Source organism: Sus scrofa, chromosome 15, assembly GCF_054392235.1.
Source record: "Sus scrofa isolate SSC_HxYL_T2T_F1_AM1 chromosome 15, Sscrofa_HxYL_maternal_Yorkshire_Landrace_v2.0, whole genome shotgun sequence".
In the NCBI taxonomy this organism is placed as follows: domain Eukaryota; kingdom Metazoa; phylum Chordata; class Mammalia; order Artiodactyla; family Suidae; genus Sus; species Sus scrofa.
The window spans coordinates 18,129,203-18,155,394 of NC_139397.1; the positions used below are offsets into that span (position 1 = coordinate 18,129,203).

The following is a 26,192-nucleotide window of genomic DNA, read 5'->3' on the forward strand; positions in this document are numbered from 1 at the left end:
TCTTTGGCCTCTGAATCCACTTTGGAGTGCCTCATAGACTTGCACCTTCTACTACTCCTAAACCGATTGTCTTGTTACAACAATGTGTTTTTCTGATTGCTTTGGTGATCAAATGCAGTTTTTCATAGTGTTTAAATGTCTTTGCTTTCCTAAGGCTTTTATTATTTTTATCCCTACTCACTTTCTTTTCCTAAAATGACCACATAAGCCCAGGTTGTGCTGTGTTGTCATCCATCTTTCCGTCCTTCCCAGCTATTGAGTATCTTAGAGTGGATGTTTCAAGTATATAAAGGAAGTAGATGGTGAGTTTACTAGATGACTCAGAAAATGGTAAGCATGTGGTAGAACAATGGCTAGCCCTTAGGTTTTTGGTCCTTTTTTGCTGATCTTATATCACTGAATTTAGGGGCTGGATGGTAGGACTGAATGTGAGCACTATCTTGTCATCTTTCTGATAATCTTGTAGGTTTTTTTGTAATGTAGAATTTGAACCACTGGAGTTTGTGTCTTGATTGTAGTATTTTCTTGACCTCTCCTAGGCATCATTTGTCACCTCCCCTTGAGTGTATGCTAATAAATGAGCTTCCCTAGGGGGAAAAAAGTCAGCACCATGGCCAGAGGCCCTGACCAAAAAGTGCATTGGCACATTAAAGGAGCTATCCTTTCACTCAGTGCTGACTGTGCAGCAGGTTTTTCTAATTCCAAGGTTAAACCAAAAGCAATGGTATAAATAACAGGTTGCCTATGGAATTTCGTCCAAGAAATATCTTCAGGATAGGCTTGAACCCGGACATCCTGCCTAACTTGAATGTTTGTTTTAGCCCTACCCTAAGTGAGTCAAATACATAAATAAGGGTAAACACTGTCTCAGCATGGCAGTATAAGAAAGATCTCCCTATAAAAAAGCATCTAAAAAGACCATAGCTAATTTTCCTTAAAGCTAATTCCCACAGAGTACTGTGGCTAAGTTCAAGAAAGATCTGCTTACTGTCTTCACCTTCCCTGTTTAGTTAACAAAAGGTGAGAATACTTAGCAGGAACAGACTAGAAGATGTAGTACGTATGTTGCTACGACTAAGTTATCCCTTGAGCAGCATGAGTCCTGAGGTACACGTGTAATCCTAAATTACTTAAAATCCTTAAAACTACCTGTGAAGAGGGCACTGGCCAAACAAATGGTAGTGAGCACATTAAGAATTTGTTTCTGTAATTGCTACTCATGTGCTCATCAGTGAAAAGGGAATATGTCAGCTTCCCTGAATCGGAATTTTCCCCTTGTTCCTGTAAGGGGTGATGTCGGTTGGTCAGTTTCTGTCCCATTTTCCTTATATCATTTTCTGAGCCAGCCATAAAGGAGTTTTCAATCCAGTGTGAAAAGAAATTCAGTCATGTTTCAAAATCCAAGATTTAACATCTTCAGTGACTATCACAACCAGTTAAATATAATAGACATCCAATAAGGGGTTGTGATAATAGCTTTATCCTCAGGTAGTTTATAGTGTTTGAATCAAGGTGAAATTAAAATGTTTAAGAGCTTTTTTTAAATACACATATAGCTCTCACATATAGATCTTTTAGATTTGTTTTTAAGGCAGACTGGGTACTTTTGGAAGCAAAAAAGTGATAGTTTGCGGAAGGAAAGTGAATGGAATTCAGACCTCTTAAAGTATAGAGATGAGCAGAAAGATGAAGTAGAGATTAACCCTTTGAAGCATCATGTAAAAGAAAAGCAAGTATTGTTTTTTAAAAATAATCTGAATTCTTAAAGAGAAAATTTATCAACATGTGTTTTTCATTAATTTTCTTAAGTGCTCTCATTTCAGTATATATCAATTTTTTAAGTGACTTGGCAAGAGTCAACAGTGCAGAAGCCAGAACTACAGCTAATTTCCAAAACTTTTATTTCATTACTTTGTTTTAACATTTAATGTTCATCCTGTGTACTTCCAAAGGGTGTTTGACTCTTGAGGATAAAAAGAAATATGTAGTAACAGTAAGCCCTTTATTTGTTTTCCAAATATATAAATAACCCTTATTCTCTGTTAAATTTTGTGCTGCATTTTGATCATCCCACTAGTAGGACTATATAGTTTCCCTTTTTAGACTAGAAATTATGTGGTAGCATGGATTATGTTTTCTTTGTGTCTTCAGAATTAACGTAAAGAGCTAAGAAGTGAATCATTTAGAGTGGACATTTTATTTTGATTTTTGTATTCCACAAATAAAATCAGTATCTATTTGGAGTTCCCATTGTGTCTAAGTGGATTAAGAATCCAACTAGTATCCATGAGGGTGTAGGTTCAATCCCTGGCCTCACTCAGTGGGTTAAGGGGGTTAAGTGTTCATAAGATGCAACATAGATTGAAGATGTGGCTCAGATCTCACGTTGCTATAGCTGTAGGCCAGCAGCCACAGCTCCGATTCGATCCTTAGCCTGGTTACTTCCATGTGCCACGAGTGCGGCCTTAAAATTAAAAAAAAAAAAAAAATTAGCATCTATTTAATAATGAATAAATACCAGATAGAGTTAATGAGACACAGGATTTGAATTGCATTGTTCCTTAATTGTTTTGTTTTTTTTTTTCCGTTTAGACTCTCTCAGAAGATAGGAGTGTGCGAGAAGTGCTGCAGAAGCATTTCAATGTTACCAAAAACCTGCGGTCTTTACACATGCTGTTGGTTTGTATGAGTTTTGTTTTTATCACTCATTTGCTTTTACCAGGTAATTATGTTCTGATAGGAATTGGTTAAGCTTTTAGATAAATTCTGAGAGAATTAACATGTTCACTACTACATTAGGTTTTCCAGTCCTTGGATGTGGTACATCTCGTTTATCTATTTGATTTCTTTCATCATCATTTTATAATTCTTACCACACAGATGTAGTACATGTTTACAGTGCATTCCAAAGTATTTAATTTCCTTTGGAAAAATTGTAAATGATATTTTAACTTTGGTATCAGCATCCTCATTGTTAGTATATAGAAATGTGATTGATTTTTGTGTTGATGTTATATTCTGCAACACTGCTTAATTCATTTTAGTTTTTTTCCATAGATTCTTTGAGGTTTTCTATGTAGACAGTCATATCCCCTGCAAATAAAGAGATTTTTTTTTCCTTTCTAATTTGTATATCTTTTATTTCTTTTTCTTGTCTTTTTTGCAATGGCTAGACCTTCTTGAACTATGCTGAATAAGAATGGTGAGGGTGGACAATTGCCAGTCTTAGAGGGAAAGCCATCAGTCTTTTACCATTAAGTAGATGTAAGTTGTAGGTTTTTAATACGTGTTTATTAGCAAGTTAAGGTATTTCCCATCTATTCCTAATTTGCTGAGATTTTTTTTTTATGATTGTGTTAGATTTTGTTAAATGCTTAATTTGTATCAATGAATATGATCTATGGTTTTTCTTCTTTAGCCTGTCGTTATGTTGGATTGCCTTGCTTGATTTTGAATGTCGAACTAGCTTTGCATGCCTGGACAAATCTAACCTGGTCATGGTCTTTCACCAAGTAATTATATCTTAAGCTTTTAAATAGTATCAGTTAGGGGGTACTTTGCTTTTCTGAAAATTAAAGTTCTTCTTTCACTAAGAGTATTTGATATTAGCCTAATTTTTTTCTAGAAATTATTTTTTCATTATTATGAAAGATATGGCAGATACTTTTCAAAGAAAAAATAATTTTGGTTTCATGAGTTCTTGCTCACTTCCATTTATAATAGCAGCAGGCATCATTTATTAAATAGTGCATGAGTTAGGTGACCTAGATACTTCACCAGCATTATATCTAATCCTTTACATTAATCCTTTTTTTTTAAACCACAAATATATTTTATCCTTATCTTCGAGGATACTGAGGCTAATTTTAGGTTAAATAACTTACCCCAGGTCTCACAGCTAGTAGATGGCAAACCCAAGACTCAAATCCAAGGCTCTCTGGCTTCAAGTTTATCCCACTTTACTGTATGGTTTTGCAACACTTTTTACACATTCATCCTTCCCATTTCTGTTTTTGCTCCCTATATACTGCCTCTGTCATTAGCACATCCCCCACTCATTTTTCAAAAGCATACTGCCATTTTCAGCAACAGTTATCTTCATAATAAAGGTATTTGGGAAATAAGAATTTTTAGAGATTTTAGTTATTTGTGTACCAAAATTAGACCATTTACTAACTTACGTTATTTGGAAGATACACATACACACATATACATATACACATTCCTCTCATCATTCTGGGAAAAATATCTTTGCTTCAAAGTTGTCAACATGAACCACTGTTTTGCCAGTTTCCTATTACATTTTTAATTCAAGGTAATGGCTTGATTTTTGGTTTGGTTTTTCTTGTTTTGGAATTGGTTGAAATTATTGAGGAAGGATTTCAACCAATTTGGAATTGGTTGAAATTTTTAAGGAAAGTTTGAAAGACTTGACTGCAATTAAATGCAGTTATTTGGATAATTTTTCACCAAAAAAATTAGGAGTTATACACATAGAAAAAACACATTCATTGCATAGCCAAAAGTAAATTTCAGGTTGATAAACCTAAATGTATATACAAAAGCAAACTCTTTTAGAAATTAGAAGAAAAATATAAGAGATTATGTTTGTATTTTTGAGGTAAGAAAATATTTCTTAGAGAAGTTAAACAAATCACAAGAAAAGATGGTTAAAGTTAATTGCATTGAATTTTTAAATGTCTGGACACCAAAAGATACTACAGAAGTGATGACTGATTAGGAGAGGAAAATGACAACACAATCATCAACACTATACGTAATTTATAAAGAGCTTCTACAGTAAACAGTAAGGGAATGAACCAACTAAGAATGTGAGCACAAGCAATCCACCAGTGTAGTATCTCATGTCTTATAATGTGTAAAGACGTTTAACCTCCAGAAATTATGGAGTTCCTGTTGTGGCTCAGTGGAAACAAATATGACTAGTATCCATGAGGATGCAGGTTCGATCCCTGGCCTTGCTCAGTGGGTTAAGGACCTGGCAATCTGATGAGTTTCAAAAGTTTATGTCTGATGGTATGGTGTCTGCCTGCGACTATTAAATTTATTGCTGCTAGTAGTATAAATACATATAGGTACTTTGGAGAGCAATATGGCAAATTAAGCATCTAGAGATACTCAGATTCATAAGAAGGCATGTACAAGATTGTTTATTGTAGCCTTGTTTATAATTACAAAAAAAGAAATGACAGATATCCATCAATAGGGGAAAGAATAATTGTGAGTATAAACAAAGGACTACAATACAAAAAAAAAATGAAACTAGAATTGATATCTTAACATGGATGAATCCTCATGATAGATGTTCAGTGAAGAAAGAGTGGCATAAGTATAATATGTTATTTATATAAAACTTGAAAATTACTCTGTATTGTCTACAAAGATATGTAGTAGAAGGATGAAGACATGCATGATTTTTTTTTGCATGGAGAAGAGTAGAGAGTCCAACCAGGGCAAGAGACAGGAGCTTCGACTCTGTAAGTCTATATTTCATAAGCTGAGGAAGTGGTCCTTGACACTCATATTATTCTCTTACCTTTTTATATGTCAGAAATATTTTATAATGAAAGGAAAATGGAAGGGTAAGAGAAAGGGAGGAAACTACTGGGTACCTGAGTTCCTCCCTACACAGGAATGAAGGACAAGGATTGCCAAACTCTTTCACTGAAGTAAGGACCCTGGTCCCTGGTTTAAAAATGGGGAGTTTCTGGTAAAAATATGTCCCAAATATTACAATGTATACACTTAAACTAAGAAGTTACTCATTGTTTACCTGGAATTCAAATTTAATCAGATGCCATGCATTTTTATCTGCTAAATCTGCTAGCCCTATATATATGACTAAATCTGAATGTTGAATTAATTATACTTCAATTAAAGTTTTTTTTTAAAAAAATAAGTAAAAATTAGATGTTATATAAGTTACAAATAAAGAAATCTTCAAATACAAGAGTTTTTTTGTTGAAAAAACAACTTGCTACAGAAAAGTGGACTCTGCTTTCAAGGAGAGTTGTTTATGTGTATAATTTGGGGTTTATTTATTTTTTTCTTTTTTATACACTCGAACATTAAAGTAACTGACTTCTATCACTTAACATTAACCTGGACTGGCTGACTGAATGCTAAGAAAGTTTATTCAAGTCACAGATCTACATTTTTGGTTTGGGTTTTGTTTGGTCTAGGGCTTTGAATAGTATCCTTTCTTATTTTTGGTCTCTTGTTGACCTTTTAAAATATTTTTCTTTTGAGGATTTGTAAACAAACAAGATATGCAAGGAAAGGGTGGAGAAGCAGCAAGAACTTTTTTTGTCCCTCTTTTTTTTTTTTTTTTTTTTTTACCACCTGGCTGTTGTGAAGTTCCCAGGCCAGGGATCAGATCCCTTCTGCAATTGCAAACTATGCCATAGCTACAATGCTAGATCCTTAACCCACTGTGCTGGGCCATGGCATCAGGGGATAGAACCTGCATCTGGTGCTCCAGAGATGCTGATCCTGTTGTGCCATAGCAGGAACTCCAGCAAAAATTTTTTTGTGCTTTACATTTATACAGTTATATGGCATGTGACTTGAAATGCTGTATTTTAATAGAGCTAAAGATGAGAATATCTTTCTCAAACATTAATATTTAGTCTTCCAGAACTCTAAATAGTTTTGTTTAGTAATATTTCTAAAATGCCCAAATAACATGCAGTTGTTTTTCTGATCTGTATTTCCCTAGATGCTTGCTTTAAATCGTGTAACACCATCACACCCTTTTATGACTGCAACAGATCTGATGGAGGCAAACCAGCTGTGTAGCATGGACTCTAAAGCAAATATTGTACATGGTAAGAAACCTGCTTGGTTAGTAGTTTTTAAAATAAGTTTGAGTTTATATAATGGTATGCTTTTCAAAATTATAATTAATATTGGATATAGTGTTTTGTATACAGAATACTTTTATATCCATATATCCTTTAACTCAGCCTTTTAAAAATATTTATTATTATTCCCATTTAAAATGAGAGAAAGTTGATGCTCAGCCTCCCTTGTCACATTGGAAATCCAGCTAAGACTTTACTGCAGGTATTCTCATTACACCAAATGCTACAGAGGAGCATTGGCTTTTAGCCATTTGGGGTTCGTTGTCCCTTTTGAGAATCTAATGAACCTTCTCTCTAGGAAAAAAACAAACTAAGATATAATCTCCAGGGGATTAGAGATTCTGAATAATCAAGGGCCCTAAAGCTATTTAAAGTTACCTAATTGCAGCTCTAGTTGTGTTTACTGTGGGCCATATGCTGAGTGTTTGATAATATTATCTCTAATCCTTATAACATCTCTGAAAGTTTTACGTATATGAAAGTTAAGCTCTGGGAGGTTGAATAACTTGCTTAAGATTATATAGTGACTGAAACATGTTTGAACCTAGGGGATGTCTTGACTTCTCACCCCTCAAAACCATGATCTTTGACTTTACCTTTCTATTTGGAGGACAGTTATTTTAAAATTATATGTCAGTAAATAAACTACTATTCATAGTTTGTCTTCCTTTTATTATAGGTCTGTCAGTCTTGGAAATCTGTCTTATCATAGCGATGAAACATTTAAATGACATCTATGAAGAGGAGCCCTTTAATTTTCAAATGGTTTATAATGGTGAGATGAAACTTTAGTAGTTCCTTTTTGACTCTACCCCACTGCTTATTTGAAGGTACTAATGTTGTCATTGCTTTCTGTACAGAGTTTCAGAAGTTTGTTCAAAGGAAGGCCCATTCTGTTTACAATTTTGAGAAACCTGTTGTCATGAAGGTAGGGTTTTAAGTTTGCTATTATTCTTTTGCAGATAGTTACATTTTTACATCTAATTTGAGTGTATGTAACATACTTTCATTAATTTTGAAATATTAGCTATTATCATAGGATTTTTTTTCTAAACAGACCCCAAAAATAAAACTAAAAATGAAATGTTTGAATAATTCTGAAGAATGCAGCCAGTTCTGTTTTAGTTTGTGGCAATATACTGCCCTCTACTGTCTCTTCCTAGCAGATGCATCACTCTTTACAGCCTGTCTCATAACACAGATATAACCCTATTCCCTTACAGTCATAGGGTTGGCTTTATAATCTCAGCAGTAAAAGCGACAGAATGAGTCATTAAGAAAATAAGTCAAAATCTCATTGACTTATGAGGGTATATAGAGAAAGATGTAGTGGGGCATGAATTTTAAAACCTGAGAAACTTTATTCTAGGATACATTGTCACCAGACATATAATGTGAACCACATAATGTAGCTTTATGTAATTTTTCTAATAGCAACAAAAAAGTGAAAAAGGTGAAATTAACTTGAAAAATAAATTTTGTTTAATATATCAAAAAATCTTTCAACCTATAATCATTACAGGAATTTTTTTTTTTTTTTTTTTTTTTTTTTGCTTTTTAGGGCCATGCCTGCAGCATATAGAAGTTCCCAGGCTAGGGATCAGATCAGAGCTACAGCTGAGGGCCCACACCACAACCACAGCAACAAGCTGCATATGCAACCTACACCACAGCTCATGCACAACACCAGATCCTTTAACTCACTGAGTAAGGTCAGGGATCGAACATGTATCCTCATGGATACTAGTTGGGTTTGTTTCCACTGAGACACAATGGGAACTCTGAAGGAATTTTTCAACAGGTTGTAGTGAGGTCTCTGTCAGACTTCTAGGGAAACAGGAAACTGTCCTTTCCTCTATATCTATACCATTCTGCTGAATCATTTATAGGATCAGTTCAACAGGTGTACTCCTAGGGGTTTTCTCCTGCCTCCCTCTCTTTTCATAGCTACATTAAGCTTTCACCCAGCCAAATCTTAAAAAGGTAGGAGCAAAACTTAAATGCAAACTTCAATAACCTCAGCAATTAGTCAAGAAGTACTGGTCTTCAAGTTCCCATTGTGGCTCAGTGGTAAAATGAAACTGACTAGCAACCATGAGGATGAAGATTCAATCCCAGGTCCCACTCAGTGGGTTAAGGATCTGGTATTGCTGTGAGCTTCAGTGTAGGTTGCAGACGCATCTCGGATCTGGTGTTGCTGTGGCTGTGACATAGGCTGGTAGCTGAACCTCTGACTTGACCCTAGCCTGGGAACCCCCATATGCAGGTGGGTGGTCCTAAATTTACAAGAAAGAAAGAAAGGGAATACTGGTTTTATCAGATCTTAAGTACTAGGAGATATGATATCGAATGAAGTTAGGAACAAAAACCATATTCTGCACACTGAATTAAGTTTGCCCTGTTTACATTCAGAGATGCGTGGACAGATAACTATGTATGTTGATGCTGCCTCACATGATGTATGAAGTTTTTATGAGGTTGATGAGAATTGTTTTTTGAACCTTACTGGCATCTATTAAGTTTTGTTTCCTGGTACTTTATTCCACAACTGACCAAAACACTGACTATTCTCCGTGTTAATGTTGTTTACATTACTTTCCCTATTCAACCTAAACTATTTTTCTTTCATCTTTCAGGCTTTTGAACACTTACAACAATTAGAATTAATAAGGCCCATTGAAAGAACGACAGTAAATGCACAGAGGGAGTACCAGCTGATGAAACTGCTTTTGGACAATACTCAAATTATGAATGCTTTACAGAAATATCCTAACTGTCCTACAGATGTTAGGCAATGGGCAACATCCTCACTAAGCTGGTTATGAATATCACCATGGCTTCGGTTATGGAATTCCTGGCTTACTAAAAGCTAACTAAAAGCTATTGTCCTTTAACAAGATATGTTATTACATTTTTGTTACATTTATAAAGAAGTATTTTTATATTAATGGGAAACTGTTACACATGTAGTAGCATAGCTTGCCTTGCCTTTAAATCATGAGCAGTTACATGATTTATAATTCCAGTGATTTAGATTATAAGTAGCTGTTCAAAAAAAAAAAATAAATGTGACTATTTTAGGCATTGAACCATATGCTTATTTAACACTTGTGAAGTATGTATATGGTACATTTGAAAAGTTCAACTCATTTAGCAGCTGGATTTTTTACATACCTTAAACAAAGCAGTAAAAGAGCAATGGTAAGAGTTGAGGTGTTGAGTAATCTTTTGGCCCACTGGGAGGAGGTGCTGCATTTTTTTCTGTATTCATGGAAATTTTGGATTCTATCACAGACTCAGGTCTTCTAAGAGTTCAGGAGATGACCAGTTTGGCTAGAAGATCGTTCACATGGAAGAAAAAAAGCCAAAAGTTTGAACATTTTCTTCCAGACTTAATATGGTACTCCTACCCTCTACAGAAGATAGATGTGGGATGTTTTTAAATGCAGATTCTTGGGTCTATGCCAGGCCAATGGTACTAGCATTTGTCTTTTTGACAGGCATTTTAGAAAATTTCTGTAAAACCACTTCTACAAATAAGGAGAATATGACAATGTTAACTAAAGCTATTTGTATCAAAAAGTAAAGTCCTAAGAGGAATGTGGAAATGGCATAGCATCACCTTATAAATTCAAGAATTCATGAACTAATCGGATATATGTTTGAAGTGAAATTTAACAAACATTTATTAAGTGTTAATAACATCATTTATTCAAGAATATCTTATTTTCATGAAAGGTTTACAAAAGACAGAGTCCCCATCCTTGTGCATTTAGTAATCTTTTTAACTGTCATAGGCCCTATGATATTTACTGTTGTTTACAGATGAGTAACTTAGTAGCGGCCATGTCCAGAGGACAGTCAGACCCTGGAATCCAACTCATGTTTTGTTAACAACAGAGCCCCTGCTGTTAAGACCTGAAGCTCAGTAATGGATTCCTTACCATGTATTTTTGAAAGGACACTCTAAGAAATGATTTCATTTTTAAGAGGTATTGTGCTTAGGATGGAGTGTAAGATTTCTGAGCTTAAAAATAGCTCTTCAGTAGTTGCACCCGATCCTTTGTATACATAGGCATTCTTTCCCTGCCTTCTGTCTTCACATCATTGTCATTTACTTTTCAGCAGAGTCCCATGAAAGCTAAGGCATGCATACAGGTTCTGTGCAGTAGTCTACAAGTTTTAGGGGATTTTTTTTTTTTTTTTTTGCCAAAATACCGCAGTCGCATCACCATTACCAGCAGCAAGGAATCTGCACTTGAGCTAAAATTATCCCTTTTAAAAATTTCCTGAGCTGTTTAGGGAAGTACCCTCTTCGTTAAAGGCACTGACTATAAGAGCACATAAAGAACTGGCTGGAGGGTTGCAAATTTTTATCAATTTAAGATGTCACTAAAAGACTGAGAGCCTTGGCCACATAAGAGGCAGAGAAGATCCATCGACATCAGTGAAAGAGTTACAAAGCAAACTAGAAAAAATAGGTTAGCAAGTCAAATGAAGCATATGTCCACATTCCAAAGGCATTTTTCTCGAGGAGGAATGTTGATATTCCCCCTTTCCATATTCCTTAATACAAAGAAGCTAAAATATATTTAAAGTGCTTAAACTATCAATAAAATAAATACCAAATCTGAAAAAAGCCTAGTAAAAAACTTTTGAAAATAATGTAAACCAGTAAGGCTTAAAGATTTTTTTTCATTTACTAGAGGGGGAATGTACCCTATTAACAGCACAATCAAACAATTAAAAAGTGGGTAAGGAGGAGTGTTAGAGGCATCAGTGCAGTTTCCCACCAAAAATAGGATCTAAGCAAAAGAAAACAAAGCCTCTCCAACTTTGTGGACATGCATGTGAATGGCTCTGAGGCATTAAGACCTGTTGGTCCGAACTTACCATATCAAAATGAGCTATATGTTGATTATATACTATTAACTCCCTGAAGAAATCTGTTTTGCAGAAACAGTTTTGGTCTTTCTATAGAAATTCCATGTAGATTCCTCCATGGTTTACGTTTTCATTAGGTTTAGAGGACAATGCAGTTTCTTTCAAACCACCTTAACCTAAGTGTTGCCCCTTCCTTCACCTTTATCCTAAAAAAACTGAGAATCCATTGATGTGAACTGTGACACTCAATGTGATAAGGTGGGGCTCTTCCAGCCCCATTTTCTTGGAAAGCCAGGGGATAAGTAAAAGATTTTGCAACATTAAAAATGTAAATGAAAACTAGTTTTCTTGGTGATGACTCTTACTGACTACCCTATATGAAAATACCAGAAATTTTAAGTTCAGTGGGTAAAACACAAATATTTGAGAAATGTAGTTTATCTCTGATGTCTACTTGCCTAAGCCACATTTTTAAAATCTATGGAAGAAAAGAGAAAGTAACAAGGGCCATTTATAGCCTCTCATTAAAATTGGCAGAACCTACTTTAGTGGGAATACAATCTGCTTATACAACAGAGGCGGCAAGTGCCACCACTGACAAACCTCGCTTTCACCACTATCCCCATTCTTGCACATCTCAAGGTGTAAGCCTTACTATAAATTATAAATCTGTTTCCCTGTTTAAGAACTTATAACTAAAGAAAAACTGCATATACAAATTATACCATGTTTTTTTTATTTAATTTGGGAATGGAATGGGGATAGCATACATTTTATTTGTACAATATTTAACAATCACTTACCCAAGGTGGGGTTTTATGGGACTTTTTTTTTCTTTTTTTTAACTTTCTGTTAAATACTTGCAGAAAAAATAGCAAGTACAACTTGACAGTAGTACAACAACCTGTGCCCAAAACACTGACAAGAAATACAGAGTAAAGCTAAAATAATTACTTACCAATATTTTGAGAGAGGTAACAAATAGGATATGGTTGAGACTGCATAAAAAATGTACTGCTGGTTGAATATCTGAGGTAAATGATGTTCAATCAAGATGCTACTTGTATCATTTTGCCCATAAGTCAGTAAATAATTTTATGCATATTATACCAAATGTCCCTAAAAAGTAATATTTTTAAAAAGGTAAAAAAGAGAAACAGGAAAATATCTATGGTGAAGCATTTTTTTTTTTAACTGTAATCAATTTACTCCACTAACCTATCCTCTGGCCAGGATTTTTTTCCCTACCTCCTGCGTTTGACTTAAATGTAGCTATTTCGTAGGAGTAAGGAAACGGGAAGAAGAGATTCTTTTTAATTTCATGATATATGATTAATTTTTAAGTTCCAAACTTTTTTTTTTCCTGATTGTATTTTCAAAACATTACCACTAAAGATAGTGCAAGTTCATGGGACCAACAATTGTGAGGCACAGTCTCTGTTCTGGAATTCACAAGGTACCTGTAATAAACATTCAAACAAGAATCACACATCACATGCTAAAAACTTCCTAGCATCTAAAATACATACAAGAGCTGTGCAGGGCATAGACTTCAAATAAAGCCAAATACTGGTTAATCCATCAGTCCTATGGCAGTTGTTCATAAAGCATTCCTTACACGGAGATCTGGGCAAGGTAAAGAGTATAGTTAGAGCAGCAGTTCTGACGAGTGTCATAAAGGCAAAATACAAGACGAATCATAAGGAGCACCATACACATGAGGAAAAAATTACTGGGGTCCCAGTTTACCCCAAAACAAAGAAGTCACCATTTTTCTTTCTTTGATCTTTTTTTCAGTATCCCAAGCTCAAACTTTTTTATTAACTTGCCCGCTCTACACTGACTGTAAACCAAACATGAAAGAAAATGCCCTGCAAAAGAAAGTTTTAACAAGACTAGTTATCAGAACAGGTAGTCACTGGAACATTCTTATTTTACTGCTTATAAAAAGTATTTTTCTATCAATATAGTTCTCAAAAGGATACAAGTTTTAAAACTGGCTAGCTAGAGTTGGGTACAATCCCCGGGATTTCTAAAAAAATTTTTCTAACATGAAGAGAAAACTTTATTTTGTGAATAACTAGTCTTAAAAAATTTATCTCTAAGTGTTCACATAAGCCAAACATTCATCATATTCCTTGTTTTTCTTTTGATTTTTTTTAACTTTTAAAAACATGATTAAATGTTCAGAACAGACAGAAATTAGTCTTCAGTAGATTAACAATTTTCATGTATGAACATTCTCATTATTTTCCCTTCTTGATTATCAAAGTGGAAGCAAAACCAAATCAAGAAAGTGAGAAGCCAAGTACTTCCTGAAATAAAGGTAAACTCAACACTGAAATGGGAATTCTTAGAAATACAACAAAACCTTGGATACATGTGACCAAGAGCACGAAGTTCTGTACGGTGTGTGGCACACAGACAACAATGCTGTTACTCTTCTTTCCTCTCTGCTTGGAGTCTGTTGACCGATGTATGATTTATAATGTAATTTACTATTCCCAGAGATTAAGTGCATGTTATATGTAAAATGTAGTGTACTGTGTGGTTAAACAGCCATTTGAATATAACACATTCACAGTGAGCTCCTGATAATGACATGTAAAAAATACTTTTATAAAATCAATGTATGGATTTTAAAATGACCTGACAAAAGTACATACCATAATACTGGCTGTTTGTTGGTCAGTAATCTAGAAATTCAGGAAATTAATATTTTACTTTGGCCTGTATAAATTTGAAGAAGAATCCAATTATATTTCTAATGTAATATTGTTTTGAAAAGCACTTTGGCACCTACCTACCATCAATTTCATCTTATCAAGGATAAGGCATGAACTATGCTAAATTAATATCAGTGTTAGTTGTGAAAGCAATTTGTAGGAAGAGGCTAAGGTATGTTACCTATATCAACATTGGTTACCTCTAAATGTCGTTGCATATTTTAAGTTATAAGTTTAACTTGTTATCCCTGATTTATTTTAAAGCAGTAACATCTGAAATCTGTGCTTAAAATTTTAAACCTCTACCCTAGGATGATTCTTGACATATCACAGACATCAAATATTACCCTGACAAGATGGCACCAAGCAGAAATATAGTGATAAAGTCTCAAAGCAGAGAGTGAGGAATTTTGGGTAATGACACTTCCTGAGGTGATCCTAAAACAGTGATAAAGAATGTCCCACACACTGGTAAAAAGAAACACACTACAATTTTACATATATAAATAGGAAAAAAAAAAAAAAAAACTATTTCAAAAGAACAAAAACGAAGAGCTTTCCAGTGTCACAGCTCACTTAAAAAAAATTTAAACCATGCTTTAAATTTTCAAATAGTCCCCAAACACAACACACCCAAAAACATACATAGGAAAGTGTGCAATATTTTGGGAACTGGATATAAGATGAAGCTTTAAAATGTGGGAGAAAAGGTAAAAAGACACCTTTTTTTTTCATTTCAAAATACAGCACTTTTTTTTCCTTACATCACAAGCTAGCACAAGAAAAGCTAAAACACTGCTTTACGAATGGCCACTTACTGTTGGCACTAAGCATAGCTTACCTTTTTTTCTTAAATAACACAGTGAATTTGTAATACCTTGTTACAAAACATGGGTCAATTTATTATTCAGATGTTGTTAGTGTTTTCAATTTTATAATTTAGCAACCGTGGAACTGAGGTATACCTTGTTGAGGGAGGTTAAAGTAATGCTTGGAAGCCTCTTTACTGTACCCCACTTTGATGACTTTGTTTATGTACACAGAACAGCAGCACACTAAACATTCACAAGCTGTGTCATATTGGCATTACAATAGTCATTTATAGAAACACAACAGCAAATGCAATAAAAACAAGTTACCCTTTTTAAAATCTGAAATGAAAAGTTTTTGATTTAAAAAAAAATAGCAGTAGTTCATTTAAGGAATTAGTGTCTTCTGACAGACATTAAGAAATCTGATGTCAGTTTTTCAAACACTTGATTAGCCAGGTCCAAAAGATCCTTGATTTGGAGAGGGCCACATTCTTCATGTACACTTTTTCAAAAGTTTCTTTATAGAGTCTGCAACTTTTCTCTTAGTCTCAGGTCCTTCATGTCTCTGCTACAGGCAATGCCGTAAGTCTCCCAGAGCCACATTTTGAAATGAGGGTCTTCTTTCTGACATGTCCAGGAGACATCCTACTCATTTCACACAGAAAATAAACTGTAAGCAGTTTCATTAGCTCAGCAGCTCCAGTTGAGAGTCCTGTTTCTCAGTGTGTACACATGGTGCAACCATCATAGACTGGATTCTTTGGGAGGAAAGTCAACATTTGTCACCATCGTGACCACTGTTACAATGTCCTCTGTCGTAATGATATTTGTTAGTCTTTGCATCTGAGTAATTCTTTCACCTACACATCCAGCTGATAACCTGGCTTCTGCATCGTGATCCCAACATTCTTCTATTGTTTCACAGAGCATTGCCATTCCCTAAAATGGAAAAACACATTGAAACACCACAGTATTTTTTTGTTTTCTATTAGGAAATAGAATACAATCTTCCTAAAGAAACTGCTATTTTTGTGGGTTAAAGAAAGTTTCAAGATTACCCAAGTTTGATGATACTTATCAACATTCACTTTTGAGAAAAGCACTAAGAGAAATCAACTTTTTCTTAGCAGTGGAAAGCTATCACAGCAAGTGATTCGGTTTTTTGTTTTGTTTTGTTTTCCAAAATCCCTATCCATTGTTCATAAACCAGGTAATTGAATCTGGTTTTGAGCCAGATTCAAAACCAAGGCTTTAAGAGGTCTAGCCAATTTTTACTGTTTTCTCCATTAATATCAGCATCTTTACCTTGCAGTTAAATAGAAAAAAGGTTATAAAGCCATCCTCAGGGATTCTCTACCTGGCTTTATACATGTTTCTAGTTATATCTAGCCTAAAATAACCAGGGTAATATTGTTCTAGCCTTCACCTACCTAGTCTCTTAAGTTCTTAAGAGCTTGAGAATCATTCAATCCCAAATCAAAACGTAAAAACTGCTATGGAGAGGAGAAAACTGGGTGCTTCACTTAATGACATCATATGGGCAGGTGGTGATCAGCAGGGTTACCCAACTATCCACTGGCTCAGAGGCAGGCACCCCTTTTCCCCACAAGGGACATACTTATCTGCACAGGACAATAAAGGTGAGAGCCCTTAAGGCTCTATGACCTCACCATCTCTCTCCTAAGTATATAAGACATAGCCTTAATTTTGCTGTTTCTGCAACTCTAGTATAGAATGACCTGTATGAAGATCATCTCGGAAAATCCTCCCAGAAAAAAGAGAAATGTACAGAGATATAAACTATTCCTCCAAAAAGCATTTTTTATTGAAAATTCAAGTGAAAAGCTAACCGTATAACTTACAGCATGTTTCTGCCAATAATCTCTTAAAACAGGCCTCTTTTTTTTATGCACAACAACTTCCTGCATGTCTTCAAGAGAGGGATGCTGGCCAATTTCCTCCTCAAATGGCAACATGTATTCATCTACAGGTCCTGAAATTAAAAAAAAAAAAAAAGCGGGGGGGGGGGGAATCATTTTAATTCGGGTCTTTCTGCCTTCTAAACTGGAACAAGCTTTCTAAAACAGTCTTTCATACACCTTTTCCTAACTGTCAGGTGCTAGGATGACGAGAAAAACAAACTCAACTGTACCTATACCACAATGTGATTGATGCAAACTTTAATTTAGGGGAAAGCAAAAAGTCTGTAAGTTGGCATGTAACCCTGCTAGGGACTGTGGAAGGAACTTTCTTCTCCTCTGTTGTGTAACGAAGCCTATCTCTATACAGGACATAGGATACCATCGATATCTGCATATCCAGAACATAATATCCCTTTAAGGTACCCGAACCTCTTATAAGTCAGATCAAACTGTAAACAGCAGTGGTTTCATCTCTGAAGACTTTGGGTTCAATTTGTTATACCATCTTTATTCCATGACATGCCTAAACCCCCACGCACTCCTCCTGAGCAATTATGTACCTCAGGGTCACACCTCTTCGCAGCCCTCACAACAGCTTCCAAATACTTATTTAAAAAAAAAAAAATCACAAATGTACTCTCCAAACAGGGTTCCCAACAAGTCAGAATATGCCTTTACAGATAGGATTCATTCAAGAAAATAATGATTCCTTTTTTTCGTAGGCATACTCAAATATGGAAATTTAGTTAAGAGTTGGTAATAACTAATATTTGATGAGCACTTACCCTGACTAGAACTTTACATTATTTATTTCCATTTTATGTTCACAGAACAAAGGTGGCATTACCCTATTTGACAGATAAGATACTCCAACAACAGTTCCATAATTTGCACAAAGGGATACAGCTTTCAGTGACTGAGTTGAGATTTGAATCCATCTCTGAACAGCTCTAAAGTCTGTGTTTTCAATCACTATACTGTATCCCCTTGACAGAAATTGTTCACTAATGAGTAATTTCAGTGACCAGATATGTCTGTAAATAAACATAAAGCTTGTACAAGTTCTTGAAACACACCAAATACTCCTGGATAGAATATAAGTTATAAAAAGTGAATCATGGGAGTTCCCCTCATGGCTCAGCAGTTAGTGAACCCAAGTAGCATCGATGAGGACACAGGCTCGATCCCTGGTCTCACTCAGTGGGTTAAGGATCCAGTGTTGCCCTGAGGTATGGTGTAGGTCACAGATGTGGCTGGGATCCCACATTGCGGTGGCTACAGCTCCGACTAGACCCCTAGAACCTCCAAATGCCACGCGTGCAGCCCTTAAAAAAAGACAAAAAGACCAAAAAAAAAAAAAAAAGTGAATCATGAAGGAGGCCATCTAACTTAATCTAACCCTGTCTAAATATAAGAATCCTTGATACCTGGATAGTCTACTCGAGCACATCCAGTGACATTCTAAGGTGTCTATTTAACCCTGGCTACTCAAAGTGTGGTCCACAGATCAGCAACACCAGCACTGATGGGTAGCTTACAAGCTTGGAATTGAACCACCAAAAAAATTTCTTTTTTGCCTTTTTAAGACCACCCCCACAGCATATGGAGCTTCCCAGGCTAGGAGTAGAATCAGAGCTGTAGCTGCTGGCTTACACCACAGCTACAGCAATGCCAGACCTGAGCTGTGTCTGTGACCTACACCACAGCTCACACCAATGCTTTAACTCACTGAGCGAGGCCAGGGATCAAACCTGGGTCCTCATGGATGTTAGTCAGATTCATTTCCACTGAGCCATGATGGGAACTCTGAGCCACCAAAAATTTTAAAAGTGGAGTTCCCCTGTGGCACAGGAGGTTAAGGACCTGGCATTGTCACTGCAGCAGCTCAGGTCGCTGGTGTGGTGCAGGTTCGATCCCTGGCCGCGGAACTTGCACATGCCTTTTTATTATTATTGATAATAATTAAAAATTATTTTAAAGCATTTACTTCAGCAATGTTCACCCTGTCCCCTCTGTCTCAATTTCTGATTTAAGTTAGGAATGCCTGACTCTGCAATTAAGTATTTCATAATACATGTGAGGCATTTAAGAAATGCAAGCATCTATTTTTTTTTTTTTTTCCGTAAAAACTTGCAGGATAACCTCTCCTCCCCACAAAGCAATTCCTCACTCCTCGGTATTCCTGTAACACTCCCTTATATTTCTCAGGTATCACATTCATCTAAAAACAGTTATGTACAAACTAGGAAAAAAAAAAAAAAAAAAGCACTAGACAATTCATCCTTACTCCAGAGTTAATTACCCAAGATATGTTTTATCACCTTAAGTAAGCTATACATTACTTGTGTATCCCCCATAACACTATCCAATGGTTTGCTTTGGAGAGTTCACATTAATAAAATTCTTAAGAAATATATATTTTTTATAACACCTGCCATCTAACCTACTTTTGCCTCCATAAATGCATTTAACAAATGCATTTTGTCTTCCACTTTGAGCCAAAACACACAGAACAGCTTACTCTTCTTCCTTTAGATGTTTAAGGTAAAATTGTACACAAATTGCTCAACCTTTCTTAGGTTGGATCCACTCCCACGCCAAATCTCTAATCTTGGAAGAATGAATGAATGGCACTCGCTTCTAATTCTCTTTAAAAGGTACCCTGAATCAAGTTTCATATACCAGAGGTAGCCTGTCCTATAGTGAGAAACTATTATAGTACTCACAAAATATTCTTACAAACATAGGTTAAATTGATCATCTTTTATAAATTAAAATTTTAAAAAACAGATTGAACTAATTTACACTGATTAGGGAGTTCAATAATCAGGAAAATTTGCCTTATATTCTCATATCCAAGAAGTGTAACATAGAAGTTTCCTTTTGGCCTAGCAGTTATGAATGCGGCATTGTCACTGCTATGGCTAAGGATCGATCCCTGGCCTGGGAACTTGTGCACATCACAGGCAAAGCCAAAAAAAAAAAAAAAACCTCCAAAAATCAAAAAAGTGTAACATAACTCAAGAGAATAGAGAACTTCTGAGGAGCACTAAAGACAGCATACCTAGAACACTAAACTTCAGTCACACCAGGAATACATTATGCAGGTTCACAATCAATCAATGCAAATATTTCTAAGACTTGAACAAGGACATAAGTAATAAGAACAAGGATTAGGAATCCCTTAGAGCCAAGGTGTTATGCTAATAAGGAATGTAACTTTTATTCACAAAATGTCTACATCAAATCAGACTTTCAAAGCTCTGAGGAGGCAGTATCTAACCTTGGTATAACACATGCTCAGTTCTGGGTCATGGAGGACAGAATGCTAATATAATGTAGTATTCCACAGACAGCATGAGTGTCCTGGAAGGCAAAATCCCTCAACTCTACATGCATCTCCTCTCACCCAAGAGAGAGCTTTAACTCTTAGGTGTCTCAGGATCCATGTACCTAACCAACGCAGCAGCCCTTTCCCTGCATCTGGATCAGAGTTTCAAATCTAGGTTTCACCAATTACCACCTTTAGGCTAAAATAGACACACTACTTAATTTCTACTTAAAATTTCAGTGTCAAAGTCCTCACATATAAAACTGATAATAACTACATCCAAAGTTCTTTTAGGAAATAAGCTAAAGGTATGTGACGTGCCCAGCAAAATATCTGGCAATGGTTATGAAGCAATATGTATCAGTACCTTTCCTCTCCTGCACACCCTATCCCCTCCTTCCTGCATTCTCTTTAAGTTACCACCTCTTGGAGTCTATTAAAAAAAAATTATACTTTAAAAGATTACCTTTGAGTGTAATCATCGCTTTATATACATGGGTATTTTATCATTTTAAAAATATTTGTTCTCTTACCATCTGCAGCAGTACAACGAGAAGCCAGCTCCCATAGGACTAATCCCATGGCATACATATCTATCCTCAAAAATGCATCCCTTTGGAAGTTTATAGCACCCTCTAATACTTCTGGAGCCATATACCTCCGGGTACCAACCTGAAAAAAATGTTGAAAGCAAATAGTACTTATTTATTAACTTTATGAGCTAACATTTTATGATTCTGTAGAAAGAATCAAACCCAAGCATGGTCTGATATCAGGTAAGATAACTGAATTATGACCAACAGAGTTTTATTCCATTTCAAGTAATACCATAGCCAAGACACTGGAAACAGCGGAAGTATCCATCAGCAGAGACTGCGTAAACAAATAAGAGTATTACTCAGCTCTAAAAAAAATCATGAGAAAAATCTTTAAAGACTGAAATGGAAAGATTTCTGAAAATACTGCAAGATGAAAACAACATGGAACAGAGCAATATATACACTAAGATCCCTTCTGGGTACACTTAATAGATATATCAACAGACATTTTGTTGGAATAGGCTGAGTCTTTCCCCCTTCTTCAAGTAATTACAAAAAAAAAACCAAAAAACAAAAAAAAAAAAAAAACTGAACAATGGTTATTTGTGGGGAGAAGGCTAGAACAGAGAAAACAGCTGTATGCTTCTGGCACGGAGGGCAACAGAATGGTATCTTTACTATTTTAAAAAATAGAGTATTTTTAGAGCAATTTTAACTACACAGAAAAATTGACTGAAAGAATGAAGATTTCCTATATTCCTCCTGCCTTCATACACACACACACACACACACACACACACACACACACACACACACACACACACACACACACACACACACACACCTTCCCCACTAGGGATATTCTGCACCATAGTGATACATTTGCTATAGGTAATGAACCTATACTGACACATCATTATCATGCGAGTCCACAGTTTATATAACTGGGCATTCTGGTAGCTCCTGGTATTGTACATCATATGGATTTTCAACTGTGTACCTTTGTACACAGTTTGAAAATGTATCTTTTATTTAAAAAAAATCCTTTTTAGAGAGTTTCTCTTTCTCTCTACTAAAAAAAAAAAAAAACCAACAAAACTAAAACAATAATAAAAAGAATTAGCCAAGTAAAGGATGGATAAACTTTTTAAAGTTCTATTTGCACAAAATCTATGTATTTTTTTCTTCATGAATTCTATCTTGGAGTTCTTTACTAATACCCATCCCTAAAAATTTGGTATATCTTAGTAATGTTACTACGGTTACTAAGCTAGTATAGCTAGCTTTGGTTGGTGCTTGAGAAGATTCATATATGAATGCTTTAAAAATTTCTGTGAGACAGGGGGTGGGTCACAATCCATTTGAGTTTTAGTAGGTCTAGGAAGCAGCCCAGATATTGATACTCCCAGAAGCTCCACTGTTAAGTGACTGTGATCTACAGACTCAAAATTGGGCCATTATCTGCAAATGTACATATAACAGAAAAGTTAAAAAAAAATAAGGACAGATCCTTAAGACTCTAAAGATCAAGTTTTAACTGAATACAGAGAACACTTTCAAGAAAGGAAAAAAGAGTAGTTTTGTCTTTTCTGCTACTTTAAATAACTATTTTCATTGTACTATAAGCAAGCTTTTCCCAAAAGTTGACTTTTCTCCTAAAGATAAACATGTGCCATCCAAAGTACTTCTGTTCTTATGAAATAATGACATCTACCTTTTCAATGTAAAATGTCTTCTCTTCTATAAACGGATGATAATAGATAAAAATATTTTTCCCAGTGTTCTTTGTAGTATATAAAATGTGTAATAACAAATTTTCAGAAATTTTCTGGTCCATGAAATCTAAAGTCATTGAATCAGTGATGTATTATTATTTATTATTATGTATTTTATAAATGTGTGTGTGTATATATATATGTATGTGTTATACATTATTATTTATTTTTACCCTCATCATGTAACCCGATCATGAAGGCATTACAGGTTATTAAAGAGTTCCCCAATTTTTTTCTTAAAAAAAGGAGGGAGAGGAGTTCCTGTCGTGGCTCAGTAGTTAACAAATCCGACTAGGAACCATGAGGTTGCGGGTTCGGTCCCTGCCCTCGCTCTGTGGGTTAAGGATCCGGCATTGCCATCAGCTGTGGTGCAGGTTTCAGACACGGCTTGGATCCCGTGTTGCTATGGCCCTGGCATAGGCCGGTGGCTACAGCTCTGATTAGACCCCTAGCCTGGGAACCTCCATATGCCGCGCGAGTGACTCTAGAAAAGGCAAAAAGACAAAAAGAAGGAAAAAAAAAAAAAAAAGAGGGAGATGTTTATAAGGTACAAAAGATTAAACTCTTCCCCATATTCAATCTTTTTTCCTTTTTCAGGCAAACCTGAGGCACAGGGAAGTTCCTGAGCCAGGTATTGAATCCGAACCATATCTGTGACCTATGCCACAGATGCAGCAATTCTTGATACTTAACCCACTGCATCACAGCAGAAATTGTCACAAATTCAATCTTATGATGAGCATACAGTCAGCTCAGAAGTTTGGCTCCAGGCTTCCTCCACAATCTCCCATCTCAGTAATATTCTCCACAAAACTGCCTTTGTTCTCAAATACATTCAGTGTTAACTTTTCTAGAACTATGACTGCTGACTAAATTCTTAAATCATTGGTTAATACTGCCAAAGTTTGTTGTGGTTTGTTCTTGGAGGTCAATACTGGGCAAGAAGAAAGCTGAAAATTAGATGATCAAAATAACGTGCATGATTTGGAAAATGAAATAAGGATTATGAAAAATCATTTGGCTTTGTAACTGGTTTGAAAACACTTTTCCTAGCTCGGTTTTTAAGGGGAAAAAAAAGTACAGATACTGCTCTTTTCCTCTTTGGCCTTCTTCCTTAAAGACTCCCATTGCTGAGATCTTTTGTGTAGACATTGACTAGTAGAGTGAGGCTCCTTGATCAGAGCCTTACAAGTGCTCTGAACTCTGGAGAGGACTCAGAGAAAAGCTATTAAGTTAAGTGAAGAGTTAAGGAGGCAATAAAGACCAAGGAGAAATAAATCATCATTATTGTCTGGAAGAATGGGCACCAGATCTTAATACAAAGTAGCATGAATGGTCAATGATTAGTCTTCCATTTCTCTTAAGATAGTGAAAAAATTAACAAGTTAAAACTAGTGCGTTAATACTAAGAACTCCCTAAGAATGTAGTCTATTAAAATGTGTTGAATTCTTCCTTGATTAGTTTTAAAATTAGAATCCTGTGAATCTAAGTTGTTCTATGAATTGCTTGATCTAAACCACTTGAGGTCCTAACAGTCTTTCACCACTATATGAAAATACCTTCCTCAGCAAACTTAACAAACTATGCTTAAAAGAGTCATTTTGTATTAGATGCCGATTTAATAACCACCATGATAATTTTAGAACAATTGATCCTAGATATACCATCTAAGAAAATATGGGACAGAATTATTTTTTCTTACAGTTTATAGTTGGCATCCTTACCTGCCCATGGGTATCACCTGCAGACTTGCCAGCCTCAAACTTTAATGCCAACCCAAAGTCAGCAATACAAGCAGTCAGATTGTTCTTCAATAGCACATTTTTACTTTTGATGTCCCTTGCAAACAGAAGGATAGACAAAGTATTCAAAGTTAGTTTAAACAAGTTATCTTTTAAATTTTTTCACTGAAAGTAAGAAATGAGACCACATATACTACTATAAAACAATTGCTACTTTCTAAGTATGAAATACAGAAAAAGGCATCAGGAGAAAAAGCTTAAGCAAAATCTCCATATAGCTTGAAGCACAAAAGTACAGTGACCAGCTCCTATTCATCACATGGACAGTAAGAAGGAATTCTCTCCATAAAGCAGTTTTATAAAGAGCTACCATCCCAGAAAACTGTCAGCCTATGTGTTGTTTATGTCAATCCTACCTACTAATTATAAAACTGTTATTTTTTATGATAATAAGCATATTTCAGAGTTTATAGTTGGAAATTCTAATTGAAATTGAAATTTAAAAAAATAAATTAAAGAATTTTCAAATAGTAGTTGAACTAGAGCCTTTTTGTCTATTGGCACAGGCCTACATTTTAAGAATGGTCCCATATATATATATTTTAATGGATCTTGTATTTACCAACCTGGCTGTACAAAAGCATCTCTAGGAATATATAACATACAAATTTTTCACCATAAACATAATGGCTCCATCTGTATCCTAGTGTTCCAAAAAAAGTAACTATTTTAAGGTGATCAGATATCTTCCTTTACATACTAGCCTCAACTGCTTCAGGCTAGAGATTACTATACCCCAGCTAAATACATCTGCACTGTGAGCAATGGTTAAATTTATGTGTACAGACACAGAGACTAAGCATGAGATAGAGGAGGATATTTACAGCACAAATGCTATAAAAAACCAGTCTTAGACTCAAACAGTTTTTGGAGACCCTACTCATAATAACCTCTGGGGGTTCCAAAGGATTAGTTCCCTAGAGGATGGGTGAGGCAAGCAAAAATCCAGGAAGAGGCAGTTCGACTGCATATGGAAAGGTGAGAAGGGGAGCTATTTCTGAGGTGGAAGTCCTTTAAGGTTTTCAAAATCAGAATCTTCATTAGAACTGGATTTAAAGTAATACCTCCCAGCAACCTAAAAAAGTGCCTGGTGGCACTCAACTATCTTTTAAATGAATCAGTTAACTGCAAATAACCATCTTTAAGTTGAATATAAGATGTCAGACAAATTGATCCCATGTTCAAGGATGTTAAATACAAAATGGTAAACTGAATCCCATGTTTAACACAGGAACTGACACTGTCCTGTGTAAAGATATGTCAACTGTTGGGTCCTAGTAGTATTTTTTCACTGAAAAAGTAAATCCAGTGAATCTAATTATTCAAATCATGCCTCCCTCCACCTCAGCTCAGGAAATGATCACACTATCATTCAAAACAAGCAAAAAAGATATTCAAAATCTCTGAATTATACCCCCTTAAACACCTAATTAAAATCATCTTTGAAGTAAATCATTCTTAACTATGCTTTCAGAAATGAGACAAAACAAATTAATAATTAAACTTTGATAATGAT

General features: G+C 35.4%; 2 protein-coding genes across 26 annotated transcripts in view; one reads left to right on the top strand and one right to left on the bottom strand.

Annotated features, from left to right (window-relative positions):
• ORC4 (origin recognition complex subunit 4) overlaps positions 1 to 12,110 on the top strand; it is a 78,027-nt gene extending 65,917 nt beyond the window's left edge. For 13 of the 22 annotated variants that reach the window (XM_084998714.1, XM_005671604.4, XM_021076119.2 and 10 more), the window contains 5 exons: positions 2,593 to 2,679; positions 6,740 to 6,848; positions 7,564 to 7,659; positions 7,745 to 7,812; positions 9,521 to 12,110. In XM_084998714.1, coding sequence (XP_084854840.1) covers positions 2,593 to 2,679; positions 6,740 to 6,848; positions 7,564 to 7,659; positions 7,745 to 7,812; positions 9,521 to 9,709 — 549 coding nt within the window. In that variant the 3' untranslated portion in view covers positions 9,710 to 12,110. Of the gene's footprint in view, positions 1 to 2,592; positions 2,680 to 3,173; positions 3,265 to 3,418; positions 3,513 to 6,739; positions 6,849 to 7,563; positions 7,660 to 7,744; positions 7,813 to 9,520 lie in introns of all 22 variants that reach the window. The other 9 variants (XR_014829084.1, XR_014829083.1, XR_002339407.2 and 6 more) reach the window with 2 other exon arrangements.
• Positions 12,111 to 12,487: 377 nt separating this feature from the next.
• ACVR2A (activin A receptor type 2A) overlaps positions 12,488 to 26,192 on the bottom strand; it is an 85,600-nt gene continuing 71,895 nt past the window's right edge. For 3 of the 4 annotated variants that reach the window (XM_084998322.1, XM_084998321.1, XM_084998320.1), the window contains 4 exons: positions 24,599 to 24,713; positions 21,093 to 21,231; positions 17,169 to 17,299; positions 12,488 to 16,245 (listed from right to left, as the gene is read on the bottom strand). In XM_084998322.1, coding sequence (XP_084854448.1) covers positions 16,051 to 16,245; positions 17,169 to 17,299; positions 21,093 to 21,231; positions 24,599 to 24,713 — 580 coding nt within the window. In that variant the 3' untranslated portion in view covers positions 12,488 to 16,050. 4 annotated transcript variants of the gene reach the window in all.